Source organism: Littorina saxatilis, unplaced genomic scaffold (assembly GCF_037325665.1).
Source record: "Littorina saxatilis isolate snail1 unplaced genomic scaffold, US_GU_Lsax_2.0 scaffold_187, whole genome shotgun sequence".
NCBI lineage: Eukaryota > Metazoa > Mollusca > Gastropoda > Littorinimorpha > Littorinidae > Littorina > Littorina saxatilis.
In genome coordinates, this window is record NW_027126108.1 from 55,125 (window position 1) to 75,000 (window position 19,876).

The 19,876-nt window shown below is 38.4% G+C and overlaps 1 protein-coding gene across 1 annotated transcript in view; it reads right to left on the bottom strand.

The window, feature by feature from the left end:
* Nucleotides 1-685: 685 nt before the first annotated feature.
* Nucleotides 686-19,876, bottom strand: part of LOC138954549 (receptor-type tyrosine-protein phosphatase epsilon-like) — a 22,708-nt gene continuing 3,517 nt past the window's right edge. The window contains exons 4-19 of the mRNA XM_070326366.1: nt 18,961-19,544; nt 17,316-17,403; nt 16,640-16,716; nt 14,485-14,521; nt 9,934-10,031; nt 9,395-9,523; nt 8,850-8,995; nt 8,224-8,359; nt 7,810-7,953; nt 7,180-7,276; nt 6,656-6,729; nt 6,219-6,359; nt 5,005-5,133; nt 4,064-4,206; nt 3,250-3,385; nt 686-2,807 (exon numbers count right to left, since the gene is read on the bottom strand). Of these exons, the coding sequence (XP_070182467.1) occupies nt 2,736-2,807; nt 3,250-3,385; nt 4,064-4,206; nt 5,005-5,133; nt 6,219-6,359; nt 6,656-6,729; nt 7,180-7,276; nt 7,810-7,953; nt 8,224-8,359; nt 8,850-8,995; nt 9,395-9,523; nt 9,934-10,031; nt 14,485-14,521; nt 16,640-16,716; nt 17,316-17,403; nt 18,961-19,544 (2,231 nt within the window). The 3' untranslated portion in view covers nt 686-2,735. The remainder of the gene's footprint in view (nt 2,808-3,249; nt 3,386-4,063; nt 4,207-5,004; nt 5,134-6,218; nt 6,360-6,655; nt 6,730-7,179; nt 7,277-7,809; nt 7,954-8,223; nt 8,360-8,849; nt 8,996-9,394; nt 9,524-9,933; nt 10,032-14,484; nt 14,522-16,639; nt 16,717-17,315; nt 17,404-18,960; nt 19,545-19,876) is intronic.

Below are 19,876 nucleotides of genomic sequence, written 5' to 3' on the forward strand. Positions count from 1 at the left end.
TATATTTTGCAGAAAATAAAATAGATCTGATTTATAATGCCGTTCAAAAGAAAAATGACATGAAATAAAATGAATAATAAATAAATACTGATAAGAAGAAATGAAACCAGTCTCTGATTCTTTCCTTTCTTTTCTCTAAAATTGCTGGTAACATTACTAACATTGTAACAAGAAAAACGAGGCTGGATGTCTAAGGGGGGACCATTATAGAGCAGTTTTTGCCACGAATTGGTCCCCCGGGGGACTACTTCAGAGGGGGGACCGGACCGGATCCTACACCGGCAGTAAGCAAGTAAGTATTGGTAAATACCGCTATGGTACACCAGAAGATATTATTTGTTTGTTTAATTTTGAATTAAGGCTGAGACAATTATGATTGAATCATGCTGAAGTTTTGATTGAAGTGCACAAAGCAAAAACGAATCAAGAAGGATGCCCCCTAACTTACAAAAAACAAAAACAAAAACAAAAGACGAAGAAAAAGAAGAAGAAAAAGAAGACGAACAAGATGGAGAAGAAAGAAAAAACCCACACAAATAGAAGTTGAATTTAATCAGCCTGTATGCAACTGGGATTACAAAAATAATGTTTAAACAATTCTAGTGAACACACACACACACACACACACACACACACACACTCACACACACACACACACACACACATGTACATGCTAGCGAGCGCACAAGGACACACATATATTTGTGCATCCAAACAAAATTACTTTAAAACTAACGGGTAAACAATCCCAACAACGAATACATTATTCTGTTTAATAGACAACAATTCGTAAGCTTTAACCCTTAGGCTGGTTGTCGCGACATATGTCGCGCTACTTTACGTATACCGTCACCTGGTTGTCACGACATATGTCGTGCTACTGGCTCAGTCTGTTTGGTCGTTCCGATTACCTCCTATGGATGCGAAAACCTATGACAGTTTTTCTTTATTTTTGTTCTGTTATTTCACCAGTGGCTATATGTAACATGTGTTACATAATTGCACCAGTGTAAGGGTTAAAACTCCGAAATCAAGAGAAATGAAGTTAAATAAAATAATACAAAAGACAAGACATAAACCACCACCAAAAAAATGGAAAGTTTATCAATTATGTAAATGTTACTTGCAGAGAAAACGATTTTTTTTAAACACACAAATTAATAAGTAATTATGTAAATAAATAAATACATAATAAATATGTATTTAATCACAATCATTGATGCATAAACGAATACATAAATCTATTGATGAATTATCAGTAGTTATCAGCAATTCCTTTCAGTTTCATAAGGTTAAGTTACACACAAAAACAAAGTTACATACAATCTCATTGGTCACATGGATCAAACAGATGTACTGTTCATTGGTCCCTTGTCTTCATTGGTTGCTTTACAATTAGGTTTGTTCATACAGAAAAGAAGTTAGATTTGGGTATGTTATTGGAATTAGAGTTAAATATTAGAAAGAAGTTTATGTGTTGTAGTAATTATATAGTTGATTATGTCATAAAGAAAAAGACCAAGGAAGAAGGATGCTCCCTGCCTGACAGGAAAACAATTGCAATAAACAAATCAGGCAATCAATATGGGTTGAAGCAACCTGCACACAACTGAGGTCAAAAAAAGAAAAGAAAAAAAGTTTGTTCATACAGAGATAACAACAATGAATCATAGTAGTGTGAAATGTATAGAAGATGCAGAATGCCTCAGAGCACCGTTGAAGCAACGATTTGTCTTTGTGTTGCAGATAATGATATAAAAAGTCACAACATTTACACAACAATCCCAACGATGACTACACATACCTTTAGTGTTGCCAGCCAAACGGAGATTTATGCGTTTGTCAGTTCGTATTTCCCGCCAAAATGTGATTAACATTTATAATTAATGTTTGTCTGTGCACTTGAAAGACAGCTGGGTCAATATATTTGTGAACGTAACGTTTTGTTTTGTCAATAATTAAACGTTCCAACAACATACCTTCCTTGCGTTTTGATTCTGAATTTTGGAACGTTGGTTGTCTATTTGTTTTTGTAAATTTGTGATTAACATTTCCCGTGATCACGTTCTGGGGCTAAAGACTGTGTGCGGCATGCCAAAGTGCAACCAAATACCATGTTTTACATTTTCGTATGTAATGAAACACAATGGCTCGACGTAAAATATACCTCTCTCTCTCTCTCTCTCTCTCTCTCTCTCTCTCTCTCTCTCTCTCTCTCTCTCTCTCTCTCTCTCTCTCTCTCTCTCTCTCTCTCTCTCTCTCTCTCTCTCTCTCTCTCTTTAGCGAAATAAGAGTTAGGTATACACATGATAGATCTGCGACATGTGACATAAAGTGCAATGCAAAAATGTTTCCAAAATCAACAACACGGAAATAACAAACTATGTACACTTCAACAGAGACAGAATTGGAGGTAAGCATGCATATAATATAGTGCATACATTTATAAACTGTAACATAAGCAGAAAAAGCAACGATTTTTAGTGAGAAAAAACACACACATCACGAAAACACATTTCAAGCATAATCGCTGACCTACCTAATTGGATGGGCTCGGTAGAAAACTCACTGAATAACATGCCAGGAAACATCCAATAGCATAACGCTAAAGTATTGATTCAAAATGTACTTCCAAGAAACGATGGTAATGTCACAGTGTAGTCAAAAAGCACTGAAGTGCAAAATGTCAGAATGTCTCGTGTCATGATGTCACAGACTTTGCTGCGTCATGGTGCTCATGTATTTGCGTAGACACTGAGAGTTCTCTTGAACTCCTGTGCCACCTTGTAGCAGTAGCGATATTGCTCCTGAAACAGCAAGAATGTTTGTTTTTATTTTATTTTTAATTTCTAGGTACTGAATGAGACCATTTCTTTAACCTTGATTATTATGTCTTGGGAACTCTAAAAGTCAGCAGATTACTCTTATGTATGCGATGCTTATTTTGTGCAATCTTTCGAGTTTTCTCCTTATATTGTGTTATTGTGTGAACGTTCGTGAGTGCTCGAGTGTGAGTGCACGAGTGTGTGTGTGTGAGAGAGAGAGAGAGAGAGAGAGAGAGAGAGAGAGAGAGAGAGAGAGAGAGAGAGACAGACAGACAGAGAGAGAGAGAGAGAGAGACACAGAGAGAGAGAAGACAGACAGATAGACAGAGAAAGACAAAGAGAGAGAGAGAGACAGAGAAAGACAAAGAGAGGGAGAGAGACGTTCGTATAGTCTTTCTGTCTGCCCTGTCTGTTTTCCTTTTACCTCTGACGTCACAGCTTCTGGTCTGACGCTGTTTGCGTAACGTACGGTAGGAAATACATCAACATCACCGTCGTACGTCATTCTACTAATGACGTCAAATAAGACGCTAAACAGTCCGCTTCTGGTCGCTCCGTCTCTGCACAGCAAAATTCAGTCGTACATGTATCACATTTAGCTGCAGAGCGGCAAACATAATGGGTTTAGTATCCAGTGTTGTTCTCAGGCGTCGGTCTTAAGTCACTGGCGAATACTAGTTTTCATCCTAAGTATTGTTCTTACCCCTGGTCGGTCGACTGTCTAATAACTTTGACATGTAAGGATGTAGAAGCACATTTTTGGTGGCAGCACATTTCTAAGAATACATAGTTTCAATTTAGGTCTAACTATAGGGAACAGCACTGATAATCATTTCTTGGTTAAAATCCAAATAATTGCTAACTTCTTATTCTGTGATTGTAGAATACGCATTTCAAGTGATACACAAAATAACCAGCGCAAACATCTGCCATAGTGCACACAATGTCAACTTACAACTAGTATAAGGCAAAAACCAAGACAGCTCAATGAACGAATTCCGACAAAAACTCCGTCCGGTTTGTATGTGTTTTGGGAGAGTGACCTTTTCTTGCAAAACTTCTGCCAAACATTTGAGGGGCCAATCACTGGCGACGAGAGTGTCAGAAGCTCCAGTCCACATGTTTCACACACACACACACACCACTCGCTAGTTACTGGCCCCTTTCATGTTTAGCAGAGGTCGTCCATACAACCCGATGAAGTTGTTTCCGAAAATCATCTGTTAGTTTTCACGTACAGGCACTGTATGACCACGGGGGATGTGTCGTCTTCAGTAGCAGTGTTGAGCGTGTCCACAAGTTGAAGCAGCTCTGAAGTATTGCTCGGTAGCTCCCCTGACCAGGCTGTGAATCGCAGAACTCTCACTTGTCGGCTGTTGTCCTGTACAGATAGGGACATCGGTTGCCCGTTCCAAGTATACACAACGACTGTAGATATATACAGAGTAAGCTCACATATTTTCTATGTTGTTTGTTGTTCTCATGATGCCAGTGTGTTGTTTGTTGTTCTCATGATTGCAGTATACTCGAGAATGGCAGATCTGTTCACTTTGTGGGAGTTGATGACAACGTTTTCCATTTTGCTGAATATCGACTGCGTGCGGTCTTAATGAGACAAAAGAATGTCATCAGAAAGCTTCTCTGGATATTACATAGACTGAAAGTGTGTGTGTGTGTGTGTGTGTGTGTGTGTGTGTGTGTGTGTGTGTGTGTGTGTGTGTGTGTGTGTGTGTGTGAGTGTGTGTGTGTGTGCCCTTGCATGGGTACTTTGCAAGCCCTCGTAAGAGAGAGCAAAAGAGTGAGAGAGTGAGAGACATGTTGGTTATAGTTATTACTTGTTTATCGTCTCTTCAGCTGTTCTATCCGAGACCGATGCAAGTTTTTAAGAGACAGACAGAGACAGAGACAAAGACAGACGACCAACCAACCTACCAGAGAGACATACAGACAGCCAGAGACGGCAAAAGAGATGGACGGACGAACAAAATGACAGACGGACGGACAGACAAAAGACAAACAATAAGCTATCTTTATTATTATTATTAAACAGACAGACAGATTCACCAGAGATCAGAGAAACTGTCAAAAAGAGAGGTCCCTAACTCAAGACTAAAAAGTCAAGCGTCAAACACAAAACCCTTGACGCAAACAGAAAGACAAACAGACAGACAGGTCAAACCTTTGTCTTGAAATCCATGGTAAAAGACTTGAGACTGCCACCCAGGTTGGCAGCGTTTGTGAGCGTGACTCGGTAGGGTCCGATGGTGAGAACTTCATCCAAGGTTTGTGGCCAGTACTGACAGTAGTTCTGGAAACAACATTCGGTTCGATTGTACAGCTGATTGTACACTACATTGGGGTATGCACGTTAAAGATCACACGATTGACAAAAGGGTCTTTCCTGGCAAAATTGTATAGGCGTAGATAAAAATGTCCACCAAAATACCCGTGTGACCTGGAATAATAGGCCGTGAAAGGTGGATGCAGCGCCTAAAGGCAGTCGATCTACTGGCTGATGTGAATGCGTGATATATTGTGTAAAAAATTCCATGTCACACGGTATTAATAGGTAACGTGCGCCTTGAGTCGCCTTGTGTGGTGAGATACGTGCGCGATATAAATCCTCGTAAATAAAAATAAATAAATAAAATAAAATAAATATGTTTGTTGGAAACTAGTACCCTGTGGCCCTATGCCCTGCCTTGAATGTTCGGTGTGTATGGGGGTTAGCCCAATGAAACAACGACAAAAATGTGTCTGGTAAGGTAAAAGTTATCATTAGAAAATCTGACACAGATAGACTGGTTAAATTAAAAGATACAGAAAAAATAATCACACATTTTTTTTTAACCTTTTTTGATCATAGACAAGACATTTAACACCGCCTTGTGATCAACTGACAAAAAATACGCGAATGCGTGTGTGTGTGTGTGTGTGTGTGTGTGTGTGTGTGTGTGTGTGTGTGTGTGTGTGTGTGTGTGTGTGTATGTCTGTGTGTGTGTGTGTGTGTCTGTGCGTGTTTGTGTATTGGCTTTTAATTGTCGTATCTGGCTAAAAACTTCCGAGTCCTATTCTCCGCCCAATCCAATTCGCATACATCTGACAGAAACTCGAGTACAGTCCCCTAAATAAAACCGTTGCATCGGGCACATGGTACCCACGAGAGTTTCATATTTTGACCGAATGTGACACACTCATGTAAGTCACAGATTCACCAGAGATCAGAGAAACTGTCAAAAAAAGAGGTCCCTAACTCAAGACTAAAAAGGCAAGCCTCAAACACAAAAACCTTGACGCAAACAGAAAATTATGTCTTCAGCGGACCACCATTTTATTGATGCTCAAACACAGATAGAACAAGTATGATAATATCAGTGATGGCATGGGACTGACCGGTACAGCCGTGTGGTCCTGCTGGCCGCCCAGAGACAGGATGGTGTTGACCCCGCATCCCTCCACCAGTCTCCACAGGTCCACCATGGTATCCGGTAGCGGCAGCTGGGTCAGCAGCAGACCCTTCCTCACTTTGAACCACTGAAAATATAAAGCAGCTACTCAAGAACAACGACCGCGTTTTCTTCCCTCTGGAAAGAGATCTCCTGCTCACCAGTAGGGGATACATTATATATCTTATGGAACGCAAAAGGCTCTTTTTCTCGATAACGGGTCTCGATAAGTTTTCCAGAAAGGTATCGATAACTGTTCATTTGATAGTACATTCACACCATCACCGACGTAGACATGAACACACGTGCATACGCATGAGCCTATACACACTCACAAACAGGTTGTTTGTGTACATTGAAATAGAACAGACACCAAGAACTGACCGACATGAAGACAGCGCTGATGTATTGGTTCCTGCCCCTGACATAGACATTCAGGTAAGCCAGATGGTCGTCGTCTGTAACACAGAAGAGTTGTCCATCACTTTTACAAGAACACAGACCCAGAAGGGGAACACATATCATTGTGGGAGTGGACCACAAAGTTAGAGACCCGTAAATGTACATGGAACCGGCATTGCACTTTCGATGACATGCTGACCGGTACAACCTTGTCGTTCTCCCGATCATCATTCAATAATCTCTAATTAACCTGTTTTTTTGTTTTTTTATAATGCTACATTTCGGATCAAGTGTTCGCATCATGCGTACATTACAAAATAGACTAGCTGAGAGCAATGACACTTATACTCGAAGTGTTTTCTCAAATTTAAACATGATGTACTTAATTTTCACACAAAATCTGAGCTATATGAATTTGTGAGTGTGTTTGTGTGTGTGTGTGTGTGTGTGTGTGTGTGTGTGTGTGTGTGTGTGTGTGTGTGTGTGTGTGTGGCAGGCTTGTTTACCTGGCAGAACTCGCGGATCTCTGTTCTTGTGCTTGTTTTCTTCAAGTTCAGCATTGGTGTGATGAGGTTTAGCCCATCGTTTTATCTCCTTCAGCAGCTGTAATCACAGAGTTTTATTAAATCTGTATTGCATGTTTATTGCACACAAAACAACAGAAATAAACAACAACACCCACAGATCTCACATTTTGCTCTTGAAAATAATATTTGTGTGCTGCAACAACGGATAGACCAAAAAACACCAGACAGAAATTCGTCCATCCACGTGCTACACGTATAGCAAATCACAACGCATGCCTTTGCAAGTGGCGACCTTAGCCTGAAAAAAAAGAATTGCCACCACAATGGATTTTGGTTTGTTGTCGTCATGCGTTAACAAGATAATTGGCAACAGTCAAGACCTTTAGTGTAATGAGTAAAAAATGTAAATATTTTGAAGATATCACAAACGCATCGTTGTTTGTTTTCTGTGGCAGAGTGTGTGCGTGTGTGTGTACGTGTGTGTGTGTGTGTGTGTGTGTGTGTGTGTGTGTGTGTGTGTGTGCACACAGATTTACTCGGGACGTCATATTGACCACGTTTTATGTAAAGTAATTCATGTTCAAAAGCTTCAAAACGCAATCCCGTTACTCTAAATTCCTGGTCGATCCTCTTGTTGGGTTTGGTAACGTCAATGTCAGCAGGAAAGACGTCATCGAGCTGCTGCAAGGTCAGCCTGGTGTCACGACTGGTATAGGCCTCAAGGATCACCTCGTGAAGAAACTTGTACTGCACCTGTACACAAAGAATTTGTTTGAACTTCAGAATGTGACTCAGTAATGTAAACATAAAACATAAAATCAGGACGTGTACGCCTGGTTTAATGTATCACTATGAAGGGTGATTGTATTGAAGTTTACATTTTTCCTAACCACTTTCTCTGTAATTCATGTTTCCTTTTACCTTCATACTTGTTAAATATATTCTTACGACATCTCTTGCAAAGCTCAATGCCGGTGGTATTTGTTTAATGATCGAAACATTGAACAATATGCCCTTATCTACCTCGGTTTGCACCATAATGCTGCGTTGTTCACGCAGTTCCGTGACAATTTCCTTCACACTGACGTCACTGCCACGTGACTTCCGGTCCATGGCGATGTCAAGAGCAATGTAGGTTCCTGTCCGTCCGACTCCAGCACTAAAGGGGTAAACGTTTAAAATGTGGTAAATAATGATTTCAAAAATAAGCACCAATCGATGCACATAACAGGTATGGCAAAAAAACTAAACCAACATCCACGAAGATTGGGGAATCTTTATAAAAAAAGAACTGATGTTTTTTTCATTAATCGTGATGTGAAGCTTCTTCAAGTCGTGTTAGAAAAAGCTAAACCATCATGCCAAGAAACACAAAACAGGAAAGTGAGTAATAACTGAATTGTAACAAACAATCATCAGTATTATCTATAGCGTAATCCGAAATGCTTGAAAATCGAGGAAACACACATACTATTTAAATCTTAAATTCCAGAAAATATGCAACAAATATTTTACCGAAAGAAGCAAGAAGCTAGCGTTTGAAAAAAAAAGTGTTCATATTAACTGTGTCCATACATACATGTCTAGAGCACCAGCATATACACCTGGCAGTAAAATACACACAAGAAGGTAATTACTGTCTCATTTACCTGCAGTGTACAACAGGTGGCGCAGTGGTCTTGGCACGTGCAGTGACGTAACGCCAGAAGTTGACCAATGAGCCGGCAGCTGGTACACCATGATCAGGCCAGGCTTGGTAGTGGTACTGCTGAACCTCACGTGATTTGCCTGGACTCTACATATTTAATCAATAAGTGTGAGAAAATAGTGAACATATCCTGAACAAAACCTTTCTCCTGCATCGTAAACACAAGCTATTTCACCTCAAAGAAAAGAAGGTCCGTGTTTGTAACACTGATTTGGTAAATTTGATTTGCATTTCTAACCATGATGGTATATTCTTTTTTGCAACAAATGTTTCATATTGCGGAAAGAGGTTGTCAAGTTTTACAATACTCCAAAGGAAGTCTTACACACTTCGAAGACCTGTAAGTGTAACGCTGACAAAACGACTTTTTTCAAGTAAACGAATGTTTTTTTCTAAAAAAAATCAGCTTTTTGATCCACATCAGAGATGCATACACGAATATAATGCCGTTAATCTGCTGTGTACGTATGAAGACATTTTGTTTACCCCTTTGACTTTCAGAATGAAAGTCCTGATGATAAAGTCGGCTCGTTCTTCTTCCTCCGTCGCTTTAACGATCACGTGACCATGTGCCACCGTCTTGCCGACTGCAGGCCAGTACTCGTCACATTTGTCCTATCAGAAAGGGTATTAGTATTCGGTAAATTACACGTTAACCAAGAACATGTCGAGAAAGAATGTAGGACAAAGAAATCACAACAACAGAAGAACATAAAATTAAATGGAGCCAGTAACAAAAATTGTGCTAAACTGCTTTCACCCAAGCAATCGTGTATGTTTAATTAGTGCAACACTTTATATTTGGATGGGGAACGGTATATTGCTGTATGTTCATACATTCTGTAATAGTTCGTCATCAATTTTTAGTGTGATATCCTTTTACCGCTGACAAAATGTATACATGTATTACGTTGTCACTTTGTGCTTCTCTAGTGTATAAAAGAAGTAAAGTCAACGCAAACTTGCATCAACACTAGCACTTTCTCTAATCCAGACAGCATCACAATATCCACAGAGTTGTCTACCTTGCCGTCCTCCTTGAGGTTGGTGAGCATGACGATCTGCGTGACGTCATCCTGCCAGATCATCCACCACAGATCGCCCATCGTGTTGGACCGGGGACCTTGCAGAAATTGACGCATATATTTTAGACGATTTTCGGAAATAACTCTGTCAGGATTTGCAAGCGGACATTGAAGAAGAGTTGCGCCCGCTTACCCTAACAAAAAAGCAGGGACCAGATGAAATGATAACCGTGCCAAGAATTGTGTATATAATTACTCTAATGCAAACCTTTAACAGGATCAGACCACTGCATTTAATTTATTCCCATTTCCAGAGTTATATCCAGAAAGCGTCTATTGCTGCAACACGCTTCGAAAAAACTCATGTCTAGTCGACAAAAAAAAAAGCGAGAATTGGAATTTTTAATCATAGAAAAAATAAACAATTACTAGTATGTCCACCCTGTGATCTCTAAATAACATTTCCACAGCTCCACAAAAATCAGAACGAGCAAGTCGTGTACAGATGAAATGATAATTGTGAACAGAATGGTGTATCATACCTTAATTCTTACATCTAACACGTTCATAACACTGCATTTCATTTATTCCCATCTCCAGAGCCATTTCAAGAAAATGTCTATTGCTACAACATGCTTTGCAAAAATTGAAATGTTTACTTATATAAACATTCACTAGCATGTCCACCCTGTGATCTCTCAATAACATTTTCACAGCTCGGTGACAATCGAAACGAGCAAGTCATGTACAGATGAAATGATAATTATGACAAGAATGATGTATAATAACAATAACAATAACAATAACAACACTTTATTGTCCATTAAAATGTTACATAAAAATGGAACATTTTCATCGGCACACCCTGTAAACAATTATAACAATTGGACAAAAGGACAACACACATAAAACATAGGTTCAAGTATGTAATAACAGGCACACCTATCATACTTCCAATAACAGTGACTTAAAAGTGTTACAAGTTCATAACACTACCATTTTTGTATTCCCATTTAATAAAGAGTGAAATGGATCAACTAATAGTATCCGTTTGCAGAAGGGAGACTTGCAGTCCAATTTAACAATAAGAAATGCAACAACAAACCAACATGAAAGCACAACCCCAGACCCCAAACAAATAAACACCCCCGTTGGTCAAAGGGAAATAACCATTCTCACTGCACCCATTCTCACTGCCACCAACTGAGAAGGTTATTTCCCTTTGACCATGAATATGTTTCTCTATAAGTCCTTGTAGAATCTTAATCCACCAATAACTCCCTAACCGTGTGTTTGACTGGTCCCAATTTTTGTAAGGACCGTCTCAGGAATGTATAAAACCTGTTCACCAAGTTTGGTGACGATCGGTCCGTTCATTCTTGAGATCTATATGACTAAGTGCCAAAAGGTGCGCACGAAAAGCGGACAAAGGGGCTAAAAAATAAAAGTTGACAAACACGACTGATATTGTGATTTTTGTTAAGACAACAGATGCTGGAACCCAATTACGAAAAGAAAAGATAAATTTACCCAAATGATTTTACAAATAACGATAATTTTGTTCGTTATATCATTCAAAACGGCACTGAGTCATAGCATTAAGGTTATCTCGCACGTTTTTAAAGCTAGGGCTTTGAAACTTGGCACACAACCAAAGTATAATGACCTCCAGGTATGGTGCACATCACACTAAACAACATTGAATTTCAAGGTCACAGCGAGGTTAAATTTCCTTTGCAAACTGGAAAATTGTCGTTGTCACGTCTTACATGTTTTAATACTAGATCAGTTAGACTTTACATACTTCACATACTTTCAGCATTTTTATAAAACCTCATTAAAAGTGACCTGCTTGTTAATCTTTGTCAAAGTTCAAGGTCACAGCGGGGTCACATCTGGTCCAAATGTGGAATATTTTCAATTTATTCAGCGCGTTTATAGCACGAGCTTTGAAAATACACACAGTTCTAGTGTATAATGTTCACACACGATTAAAGTCTGGTTGAAAAAGTCAAGGTCACAGCAGGGTCGCGTTGAGGTCAAACATATACATTTTTCAATGAGGTTTTCTCATATGTTTTTGAAGCTAGGGCCTTGAAACTTGGCACACTACGCAAGTTAAATTAAACCTCATCAAATTCCAAGGTCACAGTAAGGTTAAAGATCCTTTAAGGATATTTTCTAAAAAAGGTGACCGCCTGGTTAATGTTTGTCAAATTTCAAGGTCACAGCAGTGCCATCTGGCTTAAACTTTGAAAAATTGTCAATTTCTTCAACTAGTTTTATAGTGTTTGAAGTCATTCACACATGATGAAAGTCTGGTTGATAAAATCAAACGTCAAGGTCGCAGCGGGGTCGCATTGAAGTCAGACACATACAATTGTCATTTTCACGAACGCCTTTTAAGCAACACCTTTGAAACTTCACACATTCCAAAGTTTTGATGTTGTTTGGTTATAATCAAAGTGTGGTCAATTTCCATGATTGAGAGCATTCAGAGGGGTCAAGTTGAGGTCACACAAAAGAGATTAAATTGTCGACACAACAGATGAGACTGGCTACCACTGTTTATTTTAATACACTTTTATGCAAATTTTAAATTGTGTTCAACCATATACACCAAACTCACCCAAACTCCTGAAACATCCAAGAAAAGGAAAAATGTGTCCAAGCAAGGAAAAACGCCATTTCTTCAAAGGCTGGAATAACTACAGAGGCAGCCGCGTCATTACACACAATGCAATTACGTCATACATCATACATTTCTATGAGTCATGTTGAATGGAATGGTGGCATGTGCCTCTATTCTAGCTAACAACAAAGCTGAAAAAATGAATATTATCTGTTTGTTTTGTTTGTTTTACCCGTACGAGACCTTTCTGTGACCTTGACATGTGACAAGGATCTACCTTAACTTCTTTAAGTCGGAGTTGAGAGTTGTGTGATGTTTGAAGGCTCTCCCTTTAAAAAAAAACTGAGATAATGATGCATTTTCGTGTTTTTGATTTGCCCATGTGACCTTGAGATTCGACAAAGGTCAACAAGACTTTAACCGTGTATGGAGGCTATTAAGCCCAAAAATGTGAACTTTCAAGGTTCTTGCTTTGAAAAACTCTGAGAAAAAGGTTATGTTTTTTTTTTACCCACACGAGACCCTGCTATGACCTTCACATTTCTCAAGGATCAACCTTGAATTCTCCATGTTGAACAATCATTAAGCAAAAGCGTTGTTTGAAGTTTGAAGGTTCTAGCTTCAAAAATCTCTGAAAAAATATGTTTCATCCGTTTTCTGAACCACATGTGACCCAGCCGTGACCTTGAAATCTGACAAGGGTCAACAAGACTTTTACCATGCATGGGGGCGATTAAACCCCAAATGTGTGTGAAGTTTCAAGGTTTCAACTTAAAAAACGTCTGAGAAAAATATACATTTTCCTTTTTGGACAATGTGTTGCACGCAAGACAACACGACAAACGCTCGTGTTATCATTCTTTTACTTTAAGGTCGACTTGCGTGCCCGCTCTTTCGCTAATCTCAATTAAAATTCATCTTAGAAGTTCGGTTTTATTACGCTTTTAATTAAGAAGATTAAACTAAGACAACAAATAGTTAGTTTTACCCATTAAACTCGATAAGGTAGTGACATTTTATGTTGAACGCAAGAAGGTGTCGCACGCAAGATCTGAAAAGATGTTGACGACATAATTTCAACACTTGATAGCGCAATCGTGGTTCGTGATTTCTTCACAAATTTTGAACACAGAATGTGTCACGTGGTTCCGTAAATGAAGTAGATCTTTGTACATGTAAATTTTGTTTTTAAAAGAAAATAACCGTTAATTACCGAACATTTTGTCGCACGCAAGATATGACGAAATTTTCAAATCGTTTTCAAAAATGCTGTTCAAAAGTTCTGCAGTCTTTGCTGGATTACTTGAAAGACAGCAGTTTGATACACCGTTATCGCTTGACGTGTCGACATCAATTCCAGAGTTTTTGAAAAAGAAATTTAGTAAATATCTGCGATTGAAAAATGTATGCCGTGATGACGAATCATCTTGCGTGCGACACCTTAAAATTCGGTTATCGAAAAAAAAAAATTCTCTCGAGATTTAGATTTGACGTTTGGTCTCGTCTGTAAAGCGATGTTTCAGGCATTCAATCAAACTAAATGCAATTCATTTGTGCTTCTTGTTATTTTTCTGTGGCATATTCAAAACACGAGGTATCACGATGTCCTTTTTCAGATGGCCGGTTTTGGCGTTATTTTTGACTTTAAACAAAGATAACTTCAAAACCGTTCAAGTCAGACACACGAAATTATGTCCACTATCTCTTCGCACATTCATCCACACACACACCAATTTTCAGCAGACACACGTTTTTAGAAACATTTTTATTGTAAAACAAAGTCGTCTTCTGTTCTGTGAGCACCTTTTGGCACTTAGTCATATGCGAACACAAACAAACAAACACATCGACCGAAACCTATACACACCCCTATACCGGGGGTGTAATAATTATTATAGTATCGAAAGTATCGTTTGTACCTTGTGTCGCAATGTAAGCCTTCTCGTTGTTGTGTCCCTGCAAAAATAAAATAAAAACAAAATCAAATAAAGGGTCCAGTCGTTTTTTCGCAGATCGTTTTGTGGCAGGTGGGCCAGTGCACTATGGTTTTTTTTGTGAATGTTTTATTTTGTTTGAATGTTATTTTATGAAAGAAATGAATAAACAATGACAAATAATAGTCACTTTTTGTATTTTGGGTTGCTGGTTTTTGTTTTACGCGACAAAAACAGTCAAATACAGACAAAAGTGGAGTACAGGGGGAATATGATATTCCAGCAGATATGATTGTCACACTTCTAATTATTGTTATATCTTATCTTTCTGGGTATGCTCTAGGGGATTACGAAGCAGATTTTGATTATTATATTTATATTTGGAGTTAGGGACATTTCTTTGTTACAACCGTCAAACTTTAGGATAACCCCTGCAAAATTATTGTTTTAAATAATCTGGTTATGACTGTAATACAATGGCAACAAAATCCTTTCGTAATCCCTCAGAATGTTATATTCTGCACAAAACATTATAGCTCTAGCTAAATTACAGCCAGAGAAATCGCGACCCCCAAGATGCAACTGCCGCAAAAATGGCTGAAATGAGAAAAACAACGTTGAAGACAGAACTATTCAAATGTTGTCTTCATTGACACATACATATGACACTTTTGACAAAAACACAGACACACATGCATTTTAGGTATGTTATGGAACCATTATCTGCAAATATATCCAAAAATGTTTTTTGAACAATTTGATCAATTTTGCACTGGCCCACCTGCCATTAAAACACATGTAACATGTTCATGCAAAGTTGAAGGTTTTTTTGTTTTAAAATGACATTGAAGTGTGTGAATAAAAGCATGTAAAAAAGATATAACGTTTCCATGTCAAAATGTATAGTTTTTAAATTTTAAAATTACATTAAGTGTGTGAATAAAGGTATTCTTTCTTTCTTTCTTTATTTGGTGTTTAACGTCGTTTTCAACCGTTCAAGGTTATATCGCGACGGGGAAAGGGGGGGGGGGGAGGGGATAGAGCCACTTGCTAATTGTTTCTTGTTCACAAAAGCACTAATCAAAAAATTGCTCCAGGGGCTTGCAACGTAGTACAATATATGACCTTACTGGGAGAATGCAAGTTTCCAGTACAAAGGACTTAACATTTCTTACATACTGCTTGACTAAAATTTTTACAAACAAATAAAGGTATTAACAAGTCGCGTAAGGCGAAAATACAATATTTAGTCAAGTAGCTGCCATTTTTCAGCAAGACCGTATACTCGTAGCATCGTCAGTCCACCGCTCATGGCAAAGGCAGTGAAATTGACAAGAAGAGCGGGGTAGTAGTTGCGCTAAGAAGGATAGCACGCTTTTCTGTACCTCTCTTTGTTTTAACTTTCTGAGCGTGTTTTTAATCCAAACATATCATATCTATATGTTTTTGGAATCAGGAACCGACAAGGAATAAGATGAAAGTGTTTTTAAATTGATTTGGACAATTTAATTTTGATAATAATTTTTATATATTTAATTTTCAGAGCTTGTTTTTAATCCAAATATAACATATTTATATGTTTTTGGAATCAGCAAATGATGGAGAATAAGATAAACGTAAATTGGGATCGTTTTATAAATTTTTATTTTTTTTTACAATTTTCCGATTTTTAATGACCAAAGTCATTAATTAATTTTTAAGCCACCAAGCTGAAATGCAATACCAAACCCCGGGCTTCGTCGAAGATTACTTGACCAAAATTTGAACCAATTTGGTTGAAAAATGAGGGCGTGACAGTGCCGCCTCAACTTTCACGAAAAGCCGGATATGACGTCATCAAAGACATTTATCAAAAAAATGGAAAAAACGTATGGGGATTTCATACCCAGGAACTCTCATGTCAAATTTCATAAAGATCGGTCCAGTAGTTTAGTCTGAATCGCTCTACACACACACACAGACAGACAGACACACACACACACACACACACACACACACACACACACACACACACATACACCACGACCCTCGTTTCGATTCCCCCTCGATGTTAAAATATTTAGTCAAAACTTGACTAAATATAAAAAGAAGTTAAAAATGAAGCACAAGAAGAACAAGAAGAGCAAATAGACAATAAAACCTTGATGTAGGTGGCATTGATGTAGTCAGTGTCGGTGTCTCCTGCAGGTCGGTTTAGTAACACTCGGTTCTTGTCGTCTGCAAAAAATTTGTAAGAAGAATAAGTTATTAACCAATTAATCATGACAGAAACAATATATAAGGTTTTCCTGTCAATCACGTTGCAGATTTGCCGCAATCATCCATGATAAGGGATATTTAAGGCCAAAAACAACTTATTCCTGGTAAATTAGTTAAACCCATGTGTTTGGAAACCTTTCCGCAAATCATAAGTATAGTCTGAATTCTTTAAAACCTGGAGTTATACAGTGTCAAACTAGATACGACCTTCTTAGCTTATTTCCTTTGATTCTGATTAATCACTAGAAAAAAATCATGAAATCATACATATATACATACATACATACATACATACATACATACATACATACATACATACATACATACATACATACATACATACATACATACATACATACATACACACATACATACATACATACAAACATACATACATACATACATACATACATACATACATACATACATACATACATACATACATACATACATACATACATACAGACATACATACATACATACATACATACATACATACATACATGAACAAGACGTTCAGACAGTGGGAAACACCCCAATAAACTTCGTATACATACAGGCACAAAGCTTTTTGAAGCGGTTCTTCTTGGTGTTAGCTGGATCACTTCCCACTGTGTACGCATGAGGCATACCGGTTGGAAATTTCTGCAGAAAAAAAGCACAACTATTTAGCAAGAAATAGGATCAGATACAAAATATGACGCTAGTAGATTGCTGCAAAACATTAAAACAGTATTAGTCTTGTTCAACAAAAGCAAACACACGGTTACACACTGTTTCTTTGTTCTGTTATTGAAATAGTTCTAAGAAATGAAAGCGTTGCCAACACATTAGGCCCAAAAAAAATTGTCTGTTTCTGGTCACCCGACCGACCCTAAATTTCGGCGCCGACCCTAAACTTTTTTTTTCCAAACTCAAAAAAATTTCCCATTTGTCCAAGCTCAAGATGTAAGATGTCTCAAGTCTTCTTTTCTGTTTCATCTTGGAAATATCAGACCAGGTAAACAAAGAACAAGTCGCGTAAGGCGAAAATACAATATTTAGTCAAGTAGCTGCCATTTTTCAGCAAGACCGTATGCTCGTAGCATCGTCAGTCCACCGCTCATGGCAAAGGCAGTGAAATTGACAAGAAGAGCGGGGTAGTAGTTGCGCTAAGAAGGATAGCACGCTTTTCTGTACCTCTCTTTGTTTTAACTTTCTGAGCGTGTTTTTAATCCAAACATATCATATCTATATGTTTTTTGAATCAGGAACCGACAAGGAATAAGATGAAAGTGTTTTTAAATTGATTTGGATAATTTAATTTTGATAATAATTTTTATATATTTAATTTTCAGAGCTTGTTTTTAATCCGAATATAACATATTTATATGTTTTTGGAATCAGCAAATGATGGAGAATAAGATAAACGTAAATTGGGATCGTTTTATAAATTTTTATTTTTTTTTACAATTTTCCGATTTTTAATGACCAAAGTCATTAATTAATTTTTAAGCCACCAAGCTGAAATGCAATACCGAACCCCGGGCTTCGTCGAAGATTACTTGACCAAAATTTGAACCAATTTGGTTGAAAAATGAGGGCGTGACAGTGCCGCCTCAACTTTCACGAAAAGCCGGATATGACGTCATCAAAGACATTTATCAAAAAAATGAAAAAAACGTATGGGGATTTCATACCCAGGAACTCTCATGTCAAATTTCATAAAGATCGGTCCAGTAGTTTAGTCTGAATCGCTCTACACACACACACACACGCACACACGCACACACACACATACACCACGACCCTCGTTTCGATTCCCCCTCGATGTTAAAATATTTAGTCAAAACTTGACTAAATATAAAAACATGTCATACTCTTTCAGTCTTTGTCACAGATTTGTGAATGTGTTGAGTGTCTTGTCTATCTGTGTAGTGAATCCAGTCTCTTTGCGCGATTTTTAAAGTTAGTTTTATTGGTCTACATTTGGGGGAGAAAAAAAACCCTACCTACCTACCCTATTGTTTTGGCCATGTTACCAGAAACAGACAAATTTTTTTTTGGCCTTAGAAAGTAATACACAAGTAGTATACAATACACGCCAGAAATGTCTAAAAAGGTGGACATCATAAATCGCAACAATAAAAACAAAACTTAGCTTTAATGGCACACTTAACAAAACCTTAAACTAAATACATGGACTTTAGTGCAGTAACCAACCTCAAACTCAGCAGCCACCTTGTAGGGCGAAGCTAGGCAGTCGAGAAGATATTTCTGAAACTTGTCGAGCAGAGATACAGGCGTCACAGAGCTGTAGCAAGCGTACAGATCCTCGTGGCTGTACACATCCTTCTCTTCGGGGTCATCATCTTCAGGGCGATCCTTCCCGGAACCTTTAGCCGCGATCTTTGGCTTTGCTGCAACCTCTGGGGAAGCAGCTGCGATTTTGTTTTTTCCAGTTAGGTCTTCAGCCTTCATCATGCTTCCAAGCTCAACATTTTCATACACTGGGCCGTTGGTTTTGGGTTTGGCTGCGATGGCAGGCTTTGCTCCATGCTTTGCTGATGCAGAACCAGCAGCCTTAGACGATCCGTTTTTCTCAGAGCGTATTGACGCCTTCTGAGCCTGGCTGCTTGTTAAGGGAATGTTGCCATACAGATGTGTGTCTGCGGACGAACTTGCAGCAGATTCTTCAACAAGGTCGTTGGCGTGGTCCGCAGCTTCAGTTCTCGCAGAACCCAGCGCTTTCATCCTTGGTTTAATTGCTGCTTTGGGTTTCCCATTGCTGTTTTCTGCGCTGTTTCCTGCAAGACCAATGGGAGTCCAACATAAGAAAAATAGATTTCATCCCTGCTGATGGTTTGTGTGCATTTTACCCATATTGACACATCACCAAAGTATATGAAATCGTCACTCGAGGCTTTTCTGAGAGTAATGGCGTTCAACTTCTTAACACTGTCAAGACATGAATTTATTTAAATGCAAGCTGTCTGTGGGGACGTTACGTTCTATCTTTACGTTCCATTAGCGAGACACGGTTTTCTGCAGTGTGATATACAGAAAACACACACAAGATATTCTAGGTTACATTTATATTGCATTTTTATCTACACCAAGACAAATGAATGGATCAATC